The sequence below is a fragment of the Myxocyprinus asiaticus genome, chromosome 1 (assembly GCF_019703515.2).
Source record: "Myxocyprinus asiaticus isolate MX2 ecotype Aquarium Trade chromosome 1, UBuf_Myxa_2, whole genome shotgun sequence".
Classification (NCBI taxonomy): domain Eukaryota; kingdom Metazoa; phylum Chordata; class Actinopteri; order Cypriniformes; family Catostomidae; genus Myxocyprinus; species Myxocyprinus asiaticus.
In genome coordinates, this window is record NC_059344.1 from 11,687,817 (window position 1) to 11,707,707 (window position 19,891).

Genomic DNA, 19,891 nt, shown 5'->3' on the forward strand with positions numbered 1-19,891 from the left:
TTTTAAGTAAAGTATTTTTAAAATGTTTTTGGTATGGAAAGTTTATTAGTTAAAATAAGAATTCATTTACATAGGATTTAAAAAATATTGGCTTAGATTTCTTTTGTACATACTGTTGGAAGAGGAATAAAACCAAAAGCTGAAGATTTTTTTTTTGGGTGTAGCATGTTTTCAAATATACACAGTCACTACACTAAACTGATGGTGATAGTAATTAACCCCATTCCATTGTTTCTATACATAAAGAGACATTTACATTGATGGGCGGCCATACAGAGTGATCATTCTGTAAGAACATTCTTTTATCTCTATAGAAACATTTGCATTGCCAGGCGAACATACAGTAATTGCCTGATTTTGTACAATTCAATTTGCAGGAAGCACCCACTTTGTGCTTATGTCTAAAGTAATTGCTTGAATAACTTCTTCTCACAGCTACTTCCTGTCACCCCCACCCCGTAATCTTGACCTAGTCTCCAAAGCATAATGGGCATCTGCTGGTGTCAGACCTCAAGGGTTCATATCATTACCAGGGGCAAGTTAGCAGATAACGTGAAGATATCTGTTATCACACCTATTTTAGTTTTCAAATTCAAAATAACTGCTATCAATTTTGTAAACAATCAGTTACATTAGTGGGTGTACTATGAACATTTTCCTTATGCTATATATACCTTGTGCCATATTGGTAACAAATACTTACCATCATATATGAGCAACTTTAAATCACTTCAAATCAAGGACATCATTCACTTTTACAGTTTGTGAAGGTTTATTTTTTTTCATGTTATGGAAAAAAGCAGCATTGACATTTTGACCAACTTTTTGTGCTCCATGTGAAAAAGTCATACATGTTTTGTGCAACATGAAGGTGGGTTAATCACGATTAAGTTTTCAGTTTAAAGCTAATGATCTGAGGAAGGTGTGAGTCAACTGGACTGACCAAATTTAGACATGTGAATGGATTTATTATAATTTATTTACTCACCTTTGTATTATTTCAAACTGGCGTGATTTACATTTTCTTCCATTGAACAATCAAGATGTTAAGAAGAATGTTCACACTGCTCTCTCCATACAATGAAAGTGGATGGGGACAGTGGAGGGTGACAAATGATGATGTTTTTGGGCAAACTATCCCTATAATTATCAAAGATATTTTTTGGGAGAGTTGAATTCAGAATACACTCATTCAAATTTTTGATTGCTTCCAATTCAAATCCAGTTCAAAGTAACAAATATGACCGACAAAGTGGACAACAACTAGCTGTTTAATAGCACATGGAAGTATCCACTATCTGCAGCATATTTTTAAAAGTGTGGCCTTCAGAAGGAACTCATCCTATCACATAAGGCGGCAATCTGAAAAGAATGTATCTGCCGGCACTATCAGAAGCTCTCTAGAGTAGAAAGAGTGCCGTCTATCCTGCGGTTTGTAAATGGACTCTAAAGACAAGGGAGAGCACCACGTGACCACTGTGAAGTGGCCGGCAGCCTTCCCAAGCGGAGGCCTTATCTCTGAAGGAGAAAGGGATGGCTGGGAGCAGTGATGGCACCTTCGCTCTCTGGCCAGAACTGTAACATGAAAACGCCTGTCCTTGCTGGCAACAGAGCTAAAGTGGATCTATTTCAGGTGCTGTACTTCAGGAGGCTGGTGCATAGAGACATGACAGAATGGACATTGCTCAAGAGGCTGCTGGATGCTGTGCACCAGCACTCCACCATGATCGGACGGCTGTGGCTCACCGTCATGGTGATTTTCCGTCTGCTGATTGTGGCTGTGGCGACTGAGGACGTCTACACGGATGAGCAGGAGATGTTTGTCTGCAATACCCTTCAACCGGGGTGTCCCAATGTCTGCTACGATGCCTTCGCCCCAATCTCACAACCTCGATTCTGGGTCTTTCAGATCATTACAGTTTCTACGCCATCACTTTGCTTTATCATTTATACTTGGCACAATCTGTCCAAGCAGTCGGATGGCGAGCAGGCCATAGAAACATACGACCGCAGTTGCGACTCAGACAGTTGCTCAATTAAGTCACACAGGCACCTGGGTCACAGTCTGGCTGACGTTCTTGAGGGCATCACCAACCAGAGCACCCAGAAAAGCACCCCGGCACTGCGGGAAAGCGGTGCTCCAACCAAAAGCTCATTAGGGGTGCTCTCCAAGTACTACGTCTTCCATGTGTGTTTCCGAGCAGTTTTGGAGGTTGGCTTTGTGGTAGCGCAGTGGCTCCTTTTCGGTTTCCACGTTCCTGCTCACTTTGTGTGTATGGCTACTCCTTGTATGCAGAGGGTCGACTGCTACGTCTCACGCCCCACTGAGAAAACCATCTTCCTGATCTTCATGTTTTGCGTTGGGGTCTTCTGCATCTTCCTCAACTTCTTAGAGCTCAATCATTTGGGCTGGAAGATGATCAAGAAGTCCATGCTCAACAAGGACAGCTCTTGGAGGGGAGGATATGGCGCTATAAACCAAGACACTCAATCCATGGCCTCCCTAACTTTCAGAGATGTGACCAGCACTACTTCTTTACCTACATTAGATCTAGTAGTGGACCACCAGCTAGACTGGACCTGTGCTGGTAACTGCTCAACCAACAAAGAAAAGGATTCCAGGCAAGCAGATGCCTACAGGGGAACACAATCACTCAAGGGTAAATCGCAGTCGAACAAAGGAAGAGGGTCAAAGCAAAGAAGCGCTGAGGTTTGGATATAAACTCAAGTAATTATTCTTTCGGGCTTATGGACAATTTGATAAGTCTTAAATTTGATTAAAGAATGCTAGTTTTCTTAGAAAATAATTGATTATTGACTAAGTTTATTGAAGGCAGCTGCTATTCAATCGTTTGAAAGTATTTCTATGTACTGTATGAGCTTAAAAGAATAAAAAGAAAATTCACAATCAGCCATAACATGTGATTAAGATTTCCACATCATTTATTTATGCAATATACAGTGTGTAATAATATATTCATTTACAACATCTATAAACCACATTTTGTGTATTAATTACAGTATGCCAGAGAGCAAAAAGAAAACGATTCACAGCCTTTTCTTTCACTCAGTGATGTAGTGACGAACAGTAGAGTACACCATTTGCATACATTTTGAAAGAACAAAAAATAAAAAATAAAAAAAATAAATAGTTAGTAAGTGTTGGAAATGAACAGTCAGCTATTCAACATCTAAAGTCTGATACAAAGATTACAGAGGTGCCACACTTTTAATTCAAGCATTTTTATATTGTTTTCACAATCACCTCCAGAAATGCAATTAAATTCTGCTAAGCAAACAGGCTGGTTTTTGTGCAGTGTAACAGCCCTGCTGCTACTGAAGTCTGATGAGGACAGAGACCTGCTAATGTGTGGCAGTAACAAACAGGTCATATAGTTTATTAGAACATCATCTATAATTTATTTTTACCTTTTGATTTTAAAACTGCTGTGTGTAATTTTTCATGTTAAAATCTTATCCCAGTTTAATGTGTAGAGATAAATATAAGCCATTAGTAGGTTGAGTTCCTGAGAATGTAAACACTGTGACGCTTTTAATTTTTTTGTTCTCTTTATGTTTGAGTTGTCCAACATGTCAAATTCTGCCTCAACCAATGGCATGAATTTATGGTGGGACTACCTTTTTGGCTAAAAAATGGAAGTCCGGGGAGTGTTTGGGAAACCTGGCTAAGTTCGGAATGAAACCAGTCATTTGTGGTGTTTGCTAAAGATAATATCAGTATTATTATTGCTAATACTAAGGGTTAGGCATTCAAACAAACCCTTAACCCTAAGCATTAAACTTCCCGCACCGAGTGAAACAGACATGAATGAAACTTCAAGTTGTGCGACTTACTGAGGAAACCATTTTGGCTGTGAGATTTGTGCGGGCAAGCTCTAATTACATTTTAGAGAAAAAAAATGTAAAAGACTGTTTCTGTTTTGCAGCGCAGAAACCACACACTGCAGCTTTAAATGTAATTTGCGACAATGTAACACTTTTTTTTTTTTTTTTGCTCTCTGACTGCTTCACATTTGGCCAGAAAAATACATTGGGAACAAATAAAACAGGGTGACGAGTCAAAAGGGAATTATTTTAAAATGTTGAAAAGATTTGTAAGTCTCTGGTCGATATAGAAACAAAAACAGTCAATCAAAGTTCCATTTCATGCACAACAAATATACTGCTCAGAGTAACAAAAATAATGCTTTACAGCTTGAATACAGTCTATTTTTGGTGGACAAACACTAGACAAGACATATTTTGTCAGTTCAAACGTAGTTGGTCCAGCTATATAGATTTGAAATCTATCTTATGCAATCGATAAGCACCGGACAATTCGACTGAGGAGAGAATATTTCATTAAAAATTACAAAATGTAAAATGTCATTCAGAGCACAACATAGGGCAAACAGTTACAAGGCGAGCAAAAGTTCTCATTACATACAGCTCAAAGTTTTGAATCATATCAATATATATATATATATATATATATATATATATATATATATACTGTATATATAGCATAAAGCCCACTCCATAAGACTGATAAAATTCCGTATTTCTCAACATGGCAGAAAAAGATACAGTAGAAAGTGCAATATTCTAAAAACATAAACACAACGTAAAAATAATAGGTACACATCAATGGGTGTGTATTATTCTAAAGCTTTAGTGCAAAACAGCCACAGTTTAAAATAAGCACTTGAAGGCGTGGGAAAGCGAAACCCATTAAAACACTTGCAATACTTTCTATGATACCTTAGATCACAAGAAGTCACGTAAACAGAGACAGAAAGAGAGAAAGGGGACATTCATAATAGTAGCAGTCAAGATAGTCACAGTTTATAGAAAATGTGTTTCAAAAACACAAGACTGCATAATAAAGTGGGAAAACAAAAACATACAGAGACAGCGAAAAGACATATACACCTCAGTGGACATCACATTTTCAAATAAATGGAAGAATGCTGCGTTGAAGCAAAAAAAAATATAACACACACATTGAAATTAGTCTGCAAAAAAGCATTTTCTTAAAAAAAAATACCTTAAGTAAAACAATCCTCAAGACATCCTTAAAACAAGCAAGATAAATTTACTTGATTCAAAAGTGTGTAAGATAATAAGACTTGTTTTCAGAGAAAAACATCTTGTATCAAGTTTGCTTTTCTTAGCCCAGTTGCTAAGAATGACTTTTATTCTTGTTTTACATTTTATTAGATTAATGCTTAACAAGAAAAATTATTTGCCAATAGGGTAAGAAAATGCAGTTTACTTTTAAATTCAAGATATACTATCTGAAAACAAGTCTTAATAGCTTAATTTTGCCTGCCTCTAGATATTTTTACTGGAAAATAAGGCAAAAATACTGTGTAGAGCCGAGGAGGGCGGGGCCGGGCTGGAATGAGACACACACGGTCCCCAATCAGCCTGATGGGGCGCGCGAGGGATAAAGGCGGCCGGGGACGACAGTTCGAGAGAGAGAGAATTGCAGGCAGCTGTACTGTGTGGTTTTTGGTTGTGTGTTTGTTTAAGTTGTTTATTAAATTATTATTTAAGTTGTCAAGCCGGTTCTCGCCTCCTCCTTTCCACCAAACTCCCTTACACTGGTGCCGAAACCCGGGAAGGAGGAGGGATTCCCGTCGCAGAGTCCTCGACACTGCCGTCCACCCAGGGGAGCGCCGCTGCTGTCCGACAGGGGACGGAGTAGCCAGGGGTGGTAGGGCCGCTGCCAGGGGCAGAGGAGTGTTCCCACGGGACGCCGGGAACGCGGAGGGGCGTTCTGTCCGCTGGGGGTCGGAGGTCTGACTCCGGTCCGCTCGGGGAGGAGCGGCTGCAGTCCGCCTGAGAGGGTGGAGTAGTGATCGAGGACCACGCGACGGCGCATCAGAAAACCGGTGAATTTCTTTTTTCTCTCTCTCCTCTCTCTCTCTCTGTCGCTCCATGTTGGCCTTTCCCTCGCCATTTTGTTTTGTTGTTTTTCCCCTCTTGTCTCCTCCCAGGTCGAGGAAGGCGGGGATGACCCGCCGGCAGTCGGGGCGTAAGGAGAGGAAGGGCGGGGGATGTATGTCATGCCGGGGGCTCCCCAGCCTGAGGCAACGCCGGGAGGAGTGTAGAGCCGAGGAGGGCAGGGCCGGGCTGGAATGAGACACACCCGGTCCCCAATCAGCCTGATGGGGCGCGCGAGGGATAAAGACCCCCTTACATACTGATTAAGAAAATAATTTTTTGCAGTGTAAAAATCCAAGATGCTGCATCATGAGGCCTGGGAAACATACTAGGATATAAATACTGAAAAGTAAAACGTTCAAAACTGTCTGTGAAACACAAGGCTTTCATTGGTGATAATGCAGCAGAGGATGTCGGGTGAGTGAATGGTTGAGACAGTCTAGTTTGGCATGTGGCCAGTGACCCAGTGGTTGCTGGCTTGGCTCATTGGGGCAGGGGAACTAGGACCTCTACGTAGTTTATAGGAAAGAAGCCAGATTCACCGTTAATCATGCCTTCATACCAGTTCTCATCAATCTGATTGGTGAGGATAATGATGTCACCCTCCTTGAAGCCCAGCTCTCCTTCGTTCTCTGGCTCAAAGTCGTAGAGAGACCGACAGCAGGGCTGGTCCATATGTGTCTCTTTCTCTGCAATTAGGAAAACATAACCAGTTAAAATATCTAAAGGTGTGCAGATAGCAAAGTATTATAAAATTGCAATCAAGCCATGGATTTTAACAGTATTAAAATGAATTGTGAAAAAAGCAGCATAAAAGTTGTCTATACGACACATCCGCTATATCGTACAAAAAGTTTGTGTGAGGAACAGAAAGAAAATGATTATTCACTGATCATCTTCACCTACCAAAGCTCTGACACAGTGTCCTAACCAAATGAGAAGCCAAGACACGTGATAAAAGGTATATTTTCCTTGTTAATCAGACCTTTTGTCCTAACCAGCCACGAGAGCAACTCGAGACGAGAGACAGGGCATTCTATCGATCACTTGGTTTCTATTTCTGTGGCATTGCGCCGGGTAGCCCTGTACACAAATGAACTCTAACTGGTCTTAAATCCTTGCCATAACAGTACAATAAATTCGGCGTCTCACTAGCTGGTGCAGAACAGACTTTGGCAGAGGGTGTTACACCTGGCTGAGATCGTAAACATAAACAATGGTAACAGAGTGAAGTAGGATGTAATTCATAAAGTAAATTTACCCAGTGTATGTGTGTGTGTAATTGTGTATTTACCCCCTCGGGGCTTGCTGTAGAAAGCACAGTGCATATGCAGCTTCACTGAGAAAATTATTTATGTTCAATAAACAGACTGTTCCACCTGACTGTTCTGATTACTGAATTTATTATAATTTATTAAGACACGTGTGAGATTTAAAATATCACGAGTTGTATGTAACTTCTTTTATGGTGCTTTTATGGTGTTTATGGTGTGGTCAAGTGGTCGGCAACCTATGGCACGTGTGCCAGCATTGGCACGCGGAGAAGTAATCACTGGCACACCAGCAATGGCGAGAGAGGAGTAGACTATTTTATTTATATAAATTCTGCACCTGCATTCCAATCTACATGATGTAATCCTTCTTCATGTTCAGCATGTTTTCATAAGCTGAATGGGAGGCTAAACAAAAAGTTAAAATGTGACGAGACTTCAGTATACCCACAGACTCGTGCAGCGCGTGCAAGCCATTCGAGCATCACGAGCCGGCAGCGCTTCAAAAATGGGCTTTTCCCAGTCAGTGGGCATTTTCAAACCATTAAGATTCCCTACTTTCATTGGATAGTTTAGAAATGCCCATCCCAGTTTGAAAACACCCACAGATTTGAAAAAACTCATTACTGTTCTGCAGATATCTGTACTTGGTTAATTGCGCAAGTAAATGCGCCCGCTTTGCTTCAGTCAGTCTGCGCGGATGACAGCCTACATTCCGTGTTTCATTTGTTTCTTTTTGCTTTCAGAACAACAAGTGATGCAATAAGGAAAATACCACGATTAATGCTGCGTTCCATTAAAATCAGATGTGGGATATTCCTACTTGATATGTGCGGTCTCCAACCATAAATGCATTCCATTGCCAGATACTCGGAAGATGACATTAAAGGAAACAAAACTACAACACTCCCGTTAGCTTAACAGGTGTTTGACTGTCACCAGAGATGTCTCCTAGCAACCCAATTCAGAAACAATCTGCAGCGCTAGCATTTGTGCTACAGGTGTATGATTATCAAAACAGAGTATAATTTACCATGTTTTGAACACCTGCTACTCTACTAACATTTGTTAAACACGCTTTAATATCATGTAATGTAGGAACTTTGACTCATTTATCGAAATTATTTAATACAAGTGAATGTTTATCACTTATTGGTATATCTTCCTGGGTGCCGACATGATTGTGTGATGTCATGCACCTGAATCTCGGTGAAATTGGAGTTTAAAATTTCTGCATGACTTTGCAAGAGAGCACGACTTGGAATTACGACTTCAAGTGGCATTCCATTGCACTTTTCCCAGTAGGAAGTTGAAAAATCTGACTTTCCGAGTTGAATGAAACACAGCATAATCCTTGAGATTTCCAACCCAGCATACAGGTACACCCTCCTTAAACCATGGTCACATTCAAAATTACATTAAATGATTAAGAGAAAACATAAACCCACATTGTGGGGTTCAAATATCTGAGTCTATTTAAAATATACATTAAACCTGGAAATAAAGTTTTAGGATTTTGCAGGTGCGATTCACTGAAAAGGGCTAAAAAGTTGATCGGCTTGTGATGCACGAATGGCTTGCACTTATTCTTATTCAGATGAATAAATATGTAGATGATGTAGATTGGAATGCAGGTGTGAAAAACTTCATATAAATAAAATAGTCTGATACTCACGTTCGCTATCACCATTAGGGCTTTCAGGCCATGTTAGAGTCTTGGGTGTTGTGTGGGTGAACTGATCAGCTGAGAGCAAAAAAAAAAAAAAACATGAGATCATTCATGAGACAGACACATATGCACATGATCCAGCAAACAAACACACACAGTGTTGATGAATGTGACCACCACAAGCAAACGTGATTGATGTATGAGATTTGCTTCGACTCTATTCAATGTTTACTGACAGACATATACAGTGGAGTCCATTTTCACTGAGACCACTAGTAAAATTATTGTATTTGTAATATAATATAATATAATACAATAATATTTATATATACAGTTGAAGTCAGAAGTTTACATACACCTTAGCCAAATACATTTAAACTCAGTTTTTCACAATTCCTGACATTTAATCATAGAAAACATTCCCTATCTTAGGTCAGTAAGGATCACTACTTTATTTTAAGAATGTGAAATGTCAGAATAATAGTAGAGAGAATGATTTATTTCAGCTTTTATTTCTTTCATCTCATTCCCAGTGGGTACCAAATATTAACAAAGTGTATGTAAACTACTGAGTTTATATACACTTTGTTAATATTTGGTAGTGTTGGGCGCTTCATTCAGGAGCGGGTTTGGTTATTAGCAATAATAATAATAGGACATTGATTAGAATCAACATTAGCTTTTTCAGCCTTTAAATGAACAATCATCAAAGATAACCATCAATTATCAAATTCAATAGAATATTAATTATTATCAAAGATAATTATTAATAAAATCAATAGAACATTGATTAGAATTAACATTAGCTTATTGATCCTTCAAATCAACAATCATCAAAGATAATTATCAATTATCAAAAATCAATAGAATATTAATAAGGATTAATATCGCCGGGGCACCACCCTGGAATCAGGGACTAATAACCATAGATAACTATAGGATTGCTCTCTTAGGAAATTCGACGTCCGGAGAACATCGACATTCAAAAGAAAACAATGAAGGCTTGAATCCGAGCACTGACATCCACTGCCAGCCCTTGACACAGGTGAATGCAGAACAATACCAAAACACTTCTCTTTAAAGTATAACAAAGTTTATTAATGCAGTAATATCAATTAATAATCAATACAATGCAGTCAATAAACTTCCGACTTCCAACTACAAACTAAACAGTAACATGATTAGATATGGTACCAAATAAGCCTATAATACATGGAAGGAAGGTATGTGTGTGGGTGTGTGTGTGTGTGTGAATGGGTGTATATGTGTGTTTTTGTGTGTGTGTGTAAGGAGTGGAGTGCACAAAAAGGCGGACGTGGCTCTCGTGGAGAGTACGTCACGCGAGGTTTCCGGCCAGAGAATGTGGCCGTGAATGTGGGCGAAGAGACTGGTTAATGGCGTCTGCCAATTTAACACGTGTCTCCGCTGGTATGACAACTTAGGGACAAAGCTGGACTCCATCATCAAGTTATCTGCTCGCCAAATGTGTGTGCGGGTATGTTTGTGAGGGGTCGTGTGTGTGTGTGTGGTTAGTACGAGAGAGAGAGAACAGAGTGATGGCACCGAAGCCGGTTTTAACAATCGTGGGAAAGAGGGCAACCGTTATTTTATCACTCAGAGACGTGGTGCACGGCTTGTAATCCATCCGCCGCGTCGTTGGTTCTTTAATGGATAAACTCAGTGTGCTGGTCTCACCCGCAATGGTGGAAATTCACAAACAGTCCAAAGTGGTTGGACTACAACACAGCAAATGTAACAGTGAATTACAATAATCCCTCGAGTATTATTAGCAGTTACTTCCTAGGGTAACGAGGCTACACCTAGGAGCAGCAGGGCTGCATCTAGACAAGGCACATCCTGTCGTTGGAACAATGCCCAGAAAGATCTCTGAGGTTTTTATAATCTCGATGACGCCATGGGGACGCGTTCTGTATAGTGTGTTTCATCCAATAGGAGTTGAGAGCAAGGCTTCATGGGATCTGTAGTCTGTTTTGGACTCCCTTTGTTTGATTTTGCCATGGTTGTTGTTATCAGGCTTTGAGTGTTCGTATAGGCCCCAGTCAGGCTTTATGATGGTGTGTAGTCCTGCTTTTGTCCCTTATCTGAGTACCTGAGGCCCAACAGTAGCATTGCTTTTAAACTGTTTAACTTGAGTCAAACGTTTTGGGTAGCCTTCCACAAGCTTCTCACAATAAGTTACACCAGACAGAACTGGTGTAACTGAGTCAGGTTTGTAGTCCTCCTTGCTTGCACACACTTTTTCAGTTCTGCCCACAAATTTTCTATCGGATTGAGGTCAGGGCTTTGTGATGGCCACTCCAATACCTTGACTTTGTTGTCCTTAAGCCATTTTGCCACAAATCTGGAGGTATGCTTGGGGCCATTGTCCATTTGGAAGACACATTCGTGACCGAGCTTTAACTTCCTGGCTGATGCCTTGAGATGTTGCTTCAATATATTCACATAATTTTCCTTCTTCATGATGCCATCTATTTTGTGAAGTGCACCAGTCCCTCCTGCAGCAAAGCACCCCCACAACATGATGCTGCCACCCTCATGCTTAACATTTGGGATGGTGTTCTTCGGCATGCAAGCCTCACCGTTTTTCCTCCAAACATAACAATGGTCATTATGGCCAAACAGTTAAATTTTTGTTTCAAGAGACCAGAGGACATTTCTCCAAAAAGTAAGATCTTTGTCCCCATTTGCACTTGCAAACTGTAGTCTGGCTTTTTTATGGCATTTTGGAGCAGTGGATACTTCCTTGCTGAGCAGCCTTTCAGGATATGTCAATATCGGATTTGTTTTACTGTTGATATAGGTACTTGTCTACCTTCAGGCATTTGGAAATTGCTCCAAAGGAGGGACCAGACTTGTGGAGGTCCACAATTTTTTTTCTGAGGCCCTGGCTGATTTCTTTTGATTTTCCCATAATATCAAGCAAAGAGACACCGAGTTTGAAGGTAGGCCTTAAAATACATCCACAGATACACCTCCAGTTGACTCCAATTAGCCAATTAGCCTATCAGAAGCTAATTGGCTAATTGCCTAAAGGCTTGACATAATTTTCTGGAATATTCCAAGCTGCTTAAAAGCACAGTTAACTAAGTTTATGTAAACTTATGACCCACTGGAATTGTGATATTGTCAATTAAAAGTGAAACAATCTGTCTGTAAACAATTGTTGGAAAAATTACTTGCGTCATGCACAAAGTAGATGTCCTAAATGACTTGCCTAAACTATAGTTTGCTAATATGAAATCTGTGGAGTGGTTAAAAAATGAGTTTTAATGACTTCAAGCTAAGTGTATTTAAACTTCTGACTTCAACTGTATATACACTGGCGGCCAAACGTTTGGAATAATATACAGATTTTGTTGTTTCTGGAGGAAATTGGTACTTTAATTCACCAAAGTGGCATTTAACTGATCACAAAGTATAGTCAGGACATTACTGATGTAAAAAACAGCACCATCACTATTTGAAAAGTCATTTTTGATCAAATATAGACAGGCCCCATTTCCAGCAGCCATCACTCCAACACCTTATCCTTGAGTAATCATGCTAAATTGCTAATTTGGTACTAGAAAATCACTTGCCATTATATCAAACACAGTTGAAAGCTATTTGGTTCGTTAAATGAAGGTTAACATTGTCTTTGTGTTTGTTTTTGAGTTGCCACAGTATGCAATAGACTGGCATGTCTTAATGTCAATATTAGGTCAAAAATGGCAAAAAAGAAATATCTTTCTCTAGAAACTCGTCAGTCAATCATTGTTTTGAGAAATGAAGGCTATACAATGCTTGAAATTGCCAAAAAACTGAAGATTTCATACAAAGGTGTACACTACAGTCTTCAAAGACAAAGGACAACTGGCTCTAACAAGGACAGAAAGAGATGTGGAAGGCCAGATGTACAACTAAACAAGAAGATAAGTACATCAGAGTCTCTAGTTTGAGAAATAGATGCCTCACATGTCCTCAGCTGACAGCTTCATTGAATTCTACCTGCTCAACACCAGTTTCATGTACAGCAGTAAAGAGAAGACTCAGGGGTGCAGGTCTTATGGGAAGAATTGCAAAGAAAAAGCCACTTTTGAAACAGAAAAACAAAAAGAAAACGTTAGAGTGGGCAAAGAAACGCAGACATTGGACAACAGATAATTGGAAAAGAGTGTTATGGATCTTAACCCCATTGAGCTTTTGTGGGATCAGCTAGACTGTAAGGTGCGTGAGAAGTGCCCAACAAGACAGCCACATCTATGGCAAGTGCTACAGGAAGTGTGGGGTGAAATGTCACCTGAGTATCTGGACAAACTGACAGCTAGAATGCCAAGGATCTGCAAAGCTGTCATTGCTGCACGTGGAGGATTTTTTGATGAGAACTCTTTGAAGTAGTAATTTTTCATGTTATTAATGTCCTGACTATACATTGTGATCAGTTGAATGCCACTTTGGTGAATAAAAGTACCAATTTCTATTCATAAGAGCAAAATATGTACATTATTCCAAACTTTTGGCTGCCAGTATATATATATATATATATATATATATATATATATATATATGTATATATGTGGAATGAATTACATGATGCGCTGATTAGTTAATCAAATAAATCTCAATTAATGGCATACACCAATATTTACAGAGAAAGGCCCCCAAATAAAGATAATTTATTTTATAATAATTTAAATAATTATAAATATAATATATAATAAATATTATAATTAAGATAATTTAAATACATTATATACATACTGTATATTGTGGAAGCAGACAAGTTGCGCATTTCTTCAATACAAACAGTGTCTTAAAAGTCATAATATTGTTTTTTTAGAATTCCATATCATTTAACAACCCTATTATTGGCCTACTTTCGTCTGAGCTATTTTAAATTATTGATCTATGTACTTTAATGCGTCAAGCCCCATTGACACCGTCAGCGACTGACAGACACGAAGAGACAGGAGACCACTGATTTTCAATTAAATCTGGCGTCTTTCGGTGACAGCGACTGTTCTGTTTCCGACAGGATGTGGGCGTGACGAAGTTCAGAAAAGTTTAACTTGATGCAAATGCAGAGCAACATCTTCAACGACTACCAATAGAAGAGAAGACGTTGAAGCTCAAGTCATCTGTCTTCTGCGAGAGACTGGAGTCAAGTGCAGAAAAGACAGAGAAGTTGTTGTTATCGATTTCACTGTTCTATATCTTTTGTGCGTAACTACATGGATATAAAGTATATATATATATATAAAATAAAAAATGATGCGTGGAAAACCGTGTCAGAAATTGTGGGCATTCTGAGTGAGTTTGATTCATACATTGAAAGGTCGTTCATTGTGTTAATGATATGATGCCTTGAGCACTGCTGCAGTTTATAATAAAAACACTTTACCCTCCAAAATTCTCATTTTTAGCAGCAAGTAATTTGTTTTTTGTTTTATAAATTGGATCACGTACCTTAAACTGTCTGCATTGTGAGTTTAATTCATACATTAATAGACTGTTCGTCTTGTTCATGATAGAATGCATTGAGCACTGCTGCAGTTCATATAAAACACTCTCCCCTGCAGAATGTTCATTATTAGAGGCAAAACAAATGATTCCTTGTCAAATAGGAATTCTGGTTATTTCCTATTAAAGCCACACATAACCGGCAAAGTTTAAACTCTTGTTTTAGCGCAGCGGTTGATTGACAGGTGAGGGGTGGTTCCGTATGTGGTTTCAGTGATCCATTCACCCCGTTTCCACCTGTATTTAGCACTGACCACTTGTGATTGGATAACCAAAAACAAATCTTAATACCAGGGGGAAATGGGGCACAAGTACCTGAAGTGGTCATTCCCTTCTTACAAACCGGTAAAGGTAATAAAATATCTCCATAATAAAACATTAACACCTACTTTTTCCATTTACAGTGTGGTTGACTTGGATATCTGCAAAAAATAATCAAGAAATTATGTATAAAAACATAACGATGGTGGAATATGTGAGCAACAAACAATGAAAACCATCTGAACCTCTTGTTTTTACATTAATAATAATTAAAAAAAGCAATGAAAACCACAGAAGCAACAAAATGTAGATATGGATGTTGTGGACATAATGTATGTACATGTATACTATGTGTATATTTATGTTATTATTTTGCCATTTTCTCTTGCAAATTTGTGGCAAAAAGTGCAGATCATTGAGTCATATACTAGTGATTATTTCTGTGTAAAATGCCTCTAGTCAACAGTATGATACCTGTGCTCTTGACTGATGATGTGTAGGAAAGTCCGTTGTGCTGGGTGTTCTCAACTGTCTCCAAACTGGACATGATCGACTTTGGCTTGAACTCTTTCTTGGGTCGACTGCTTGCTGTAGCTATCCTGCGAGAGCAGATGCTGACATATGTCCATTAAAGGGATAGTTCATCCAAAAATGAAAATTCTCTCATCATTTACTCAACCTCATGCCATCCCAGGTGTGTATGACTTTCTTCAGCAGAACACAAACTAATATTTTTAGAAGAATAGCTCTGTAGGTCCATACAATGCAAATGAATTGTGATCAGACCTTTGTAGCTCCATCACATATAGGAAACATAAAAGTAATCCATATGGCTCCAGTGTTTAAATCCATATGTTCAGAAGCGATATAATAGGTGTGGGTGAAAAACAGAATAATATTTAAGTCCTTTTTTACTCTAAATCTCCACTCAGATGTGAAAGTGAAACTAAATAGGCACCACATGTGACTTTCAGGTGTAAAAGTGGAGATTTAGAGTAAAGAAGGACTTAAATTTTAATCTGTTTCTCACCCACACCTATTATATCGCTTCTGAAAATATGGATTTAACCACTGGTGTCTTATGGATTACTTCTATGTTTCCTTTATGTGATTTTTGGAGCTACAAAGGTCTGGTCACCATTCACTTGCATTGTATGGACCTATAGAGCTGAGATATTTTTCTAAAAATCTTTGTTTGTGTTCAGCAGAAGAAAGAAAGTCATACACATCTGGGATGGTATGAGGGTGAGTAAATGATGAGAGAATTTTCATTTTTGGGTGAACTATCCCTTTAACTCAATTTCAGCAAGGAACCATCCTTTCTTATGGCACTTTGATGACATATGACAAATTGTGTTTGGTGTTAAATCACCCACAATTTCTAAAGGACAAAACTGGTGAACAAAAAAGACAGTAACAGCCAGAAGAACAGAATTTGCAGGTGCGTGTGAAGTTACCTGTTCTGTAGTTTGCTGTTTAGGTCCTCCAGGATCTCCAAAGTCTGCCGATGGTAATCCAGCGCGGCCTCTATCAGAGCTGATAACTGACTCACTTGCTCTACCTACAGGTGGGTGAAAGACATGACGTTGACACAAGTTTATAGCCAAAACAGAGAAACTGATTTGCCACACAGCTGTTAAAAAGTGCTGCAGGTACAACTATGCAACATATATGAGGCAATGTGTGAAATATGCAAAATACATTATACAATAATATACACAAACTGTGATGCAGTACAAACAGATTATAGATAAAGTTGCCCCATGAAGTACCAGGTCACTTAAAGCAAAATTATTAATGTATGGATGTCACTGCATTAGACAACAAAATATTAAACCAAGTGGCATTTATTTTAAAGATAGCACAAGCATACTTTTCAAGCAAAATGTTTCACACAAAAAGACATTTGTTAAATTTTAAAGGAATAGTTCACCCAAAAATGAAAAATCTCATTATTTACTCACCCTCATGATATCCCAGGTGTGTATGACTTTCTTTCTTCAGCAGAACACATTTGAAAAAAAAAAATAGAAGAATATCTTAGCTTAGCAGGTCCTTAAAATGCAAGTGGATTGAGATTTCTCTTTTGACGCTCCAAAAAATCACAGACAGTCAGCATAAACGTCATCCATTCGACACCAGGTCTTAAATTAATGTCTTCTAAAGCGACACGATTGCATTTGATGTGAAAAAGATAAATATTTAAGTAATTTTTTTTTAACTCGAAATCATGCTTCCGCTCTGCAGTGGCATGCGCATGTGATCGCATTGGTATTTGAAACACGCGAGAACAGTAGCTTGGTTGGTTTTGGTTTAGATCTGTATTTATCTGTTTCTTTACTCAAAATGGTGTGTTTGTGTGCTGATCCTGGATGTCTCAACCGAGTGGAGAACATGAGATTAGGCCGGAATCATGGCAACTTGAACACGTCACTCGAGAGACCGCTTGGACTCCACCCTCTCGTGAATCTTACCCTCACATTGGATTACAGTTGAAAAGTACTTAAATATTGATCTTTTTTTCACACTAAAGGTATTCATGTTGCTTTAGAAGACATTAATTTAACAGCTGGTGTCGTATGGATAACATTTATGCTGACTGTCTGTTCTTTTTGCAGCTTCAAAAGAGAAATCTCCATTCAATTGCATTTTAAGGACCTACTGAGCTAAGATATTTTTATATTTTTCTTCAAATGTGTTCTGGTGAAGAAAGAAAGTCATACATATCTGGGATATCATGAGGGTGAGTAAATAATGAGAGCATTTTCATTTTTGGGTGAACTATCCCTTTAAATCATAAAGCAATAGATATAATGTTTAAAATGAAGACAAAAAGTATTTGGACACTTTCTGGCCATAATTACTGTGCTGAACTACACTAGTGGTTACTCTGTGTGAACTGACTTCATACATCCACTAAAAATCACCTTGAGACTAGTTGGTTAAAAGTATAAATAAATAGATAAATAAGTATCCTGCCAATCAAACCAAAAGGGAATACAAGCATAATAGTTTTTCTTATCTATAATTTTAACTTACATCATTCTCCAAAAAGTTGAACATGCTCCTCTCAGCAAGTTCTTTGGATTCCTCAAACTTCTCCACAGCTTGTTTGATCTCTTCATCAGGGATCTTGCCCTGACGCTTCTTCTTATAGTCAAAGTCTAACCGTCGACCCTCCAGTTTCTTTAGATGATGCTTTCAGAAAAACACAGTGTGCTTTAAAATCACTTTAAAAACATTCTGTTCTGACATCAAATATTTGTAACCACACTACCTTTCAAAAGTTTGGAGTTTATGTTTCTCATGATTTTAAAAACCTTTTGATCAAAAGGCTTATTATGCTTAAACATCTGAAATTAGTTTTATAGACAAATATAAACTGTGCCTATGTATGAATTTCACACAAAAAAAAAAAAAGAAAAAAAAAAAGAAACTACAAATATATATTTTTCATTGAAGAGTTTCAGATACAGAAGGAAAAGCATCCAAATATCAAGAATACATGGGAACTGATTCAGTACTGAATCAAAAACATGATAGGCTGACAACTGTAAGTTGGCTGAGAGAAGGACTGTAATGTGCAGAGCTGTTCTCTAGGCAATGGTTGGCTTCTTTGAAAAAGCTTTTTAGTCACTACATAATTGCCACACTTCAATTTGTCTCGTTTCATAGTTTTGATATTACTGTTCATCCACTAAAATGTGGAAAATAGTAATAATAAATAATGAGTACTGTACGTGTGTCCAAGTGTTTTTCTGGTAGTGTTTTATATCTGGTAGTCAGGCCCTCCAGGAATTTGCGATCACAATTAATGCAAATTCAACCACTCTCCGCATTATTTGCAGTAGCTTGCAATTTTGTAGTATTTCCTGCAATTTTTCTGCATAAACCGTGAATCTGAGGTTATTTGTTTGCTTTTCTCCACATTTGAAAGCAGTAAAACAAATGCTCAAAAAGCTTGATGCAGTCGAGACATATTCACCTAAACAGCTGCCATTCTGTCATCTCCAAATGAGGTTGCCAACTGTCCCTTATTTAAATGTAGACGATATGCCACGTATTTTGGCTAAAATTACGACATCTCGTATGGGACGCCTACTGCCAAGACGCTTGAGGGGGATTGAGTTAACCGAATGTGTATGAACACACAATGACCAAGAACATTTGCCATTACATGAATGTTAAAGTGAAACATCACAGCTAGCATTTATACGTCATGCACTCTTTAGGAGTTGTATTGAGTGCAGTCCGTGGTGCAGGTTGGTGACTGTGGGAGTTCATTTGAAGTGCTCAAATAATGCACTGTTTTTATTTTACAGTTTTATTGCAGGTCTACTATTTCAACCTTACCAAAGTTTACTTGCACTGTCTGAAGCAGAACATTTTTTATATAAAAATAAATTAAGGGTCTTCCATTGAACTCGTATTAGCTATATCACGTGTTCTCACATTAAATGTATGGTGTTTTTGTGTGAATTTATTATTTTTTGCTTGCTAGCTGGATTCAGTTATTGTGCACTAAAATATCTATAGGTAATTTCTCATATACTGTCATTGACACAAATTACACAAGTATACTTTGATTAATTGTGCATTTTCACAGCAAAACAACACAAAAATGCTTCAAATGGCATCGCAAATTTTGAGAAAAACCACAGCAAATTCAGTCATTTTGGACCACAATAATCAAGAAAAAGTGCCGTGAAATACTGGTGGGACTGGGTAGTGTTTTATAAATTGTGGTCGACCAATGCTTTTTCAATGGCTGAAGAAGATACCAATATATAGAATACTGTATATATAAAAATATCTTTTCAATGGTTAATTAAAAATATTAAATAATATTTTAATATAAATATATTTTTATTTTCAAATACTATTTATGATTTATTTATTCACAGTTAAAAAGGCTGTTGGTGGATTTTGGTACTGACTATTGATAAGAGGGTGCACACTGTTCAATCGGTCAAGAAGACACAGAGTTGATGGAGATAATCTCAATATGACCAAATATAGACCGATTAATTAGCCTAGTCACTGGCCGATTTGACAGAAGTCTTGAGCCCTATTCGGATGGGGACTACTTTTCCATGAGGAGGTAATCGAAATTCGTGTTTCACAGACGTACATTGTGATTTTAATCCTGACCTGTCCGAATCTACCATGTCTGTGTTTTTCTCACACAATCTCCATAAAAAAAAATCTAATCCCCTCCAAA

At 38.2% G+C, this 19,891-nt stretch overlaps 2 protein-coding genes across 4 annotated transcripts in view; one reads left to right on the forward strand and one right to left on the reverse strand.

The window, feature by feature from the left end:
* The first annotated feature begins 1,549 nt into the window (after positions 1 to 1,549).
* gjd6 (gap junction protein delta 6) lies at positions 1,550 to 2,908 on the forward strand. Its single transcript, XM_051685859.1, has one exon. It carries the CDS (start codon positions 1,550 to 1,552, stop codon positions 2,720 to 2,722), a length of 1,173 nt encoding a protein of 390 aa, XP_051541819.1. The 3' UTR covers positions 2,723 to 2,908.
* Positions 2,909 to 2,926: 18 nt separating this feature from the next.
* The window catches only part of LOC127433762 (endophilin-A3-like), an 87,411-nt gene continuing 70,446 nt past the window's right edge, over positions 2,927 to 19,891 (reverse strand). Inside the window, exons 6-11 of one of the 3 annotated variants that reach the window (XM_051686063.1) lie at positions 17,710 to 17,868; positions 16,128 to 16,231; positions 15,145 to 15,269; positions 14,799 to 14,831; positions 8,896 to 8,964; positions 2,927 to 6,638 (exon numbers count right to left, since the gene is read on the reverse strand). In XM_051686063.1, coding sequence (XP_051542023.1) covers positions 6,433 to 6,638; positions 8,896 to 8,964; positions 14,799 to 14,831; positions 15,145 to 15,269; positions 16,128 to 16,231; positions 17,710 to 17,868 — 696 coding nt within the window. In that variant the 3' untranslated portion in view covers positions 2,927 to 6,432. Of the gene's footprint in view, positions 6,639 to 8,895; positions 8,965 to 14,798; positions 14,832 to 15,144; positions 15,285 to 16,127; positions 16,232 to 17,709; positions 17,869 to 19,891 lie in introns of all 3 variants that reach the window. The other 2 variants (XM_051685982.1, XM_051686148.1) reach the window with 2 other exon arrangements.

What these genes read in the sequence shown, in the direction of transcription:
- gjd6 (XM_051685859.1), top strand. Translation starts at nt 1,550, where the DNA reads ATGGCACCTTCGCTCTCTGGCCAGAACTGTAACATGAAAACGCCTGTC.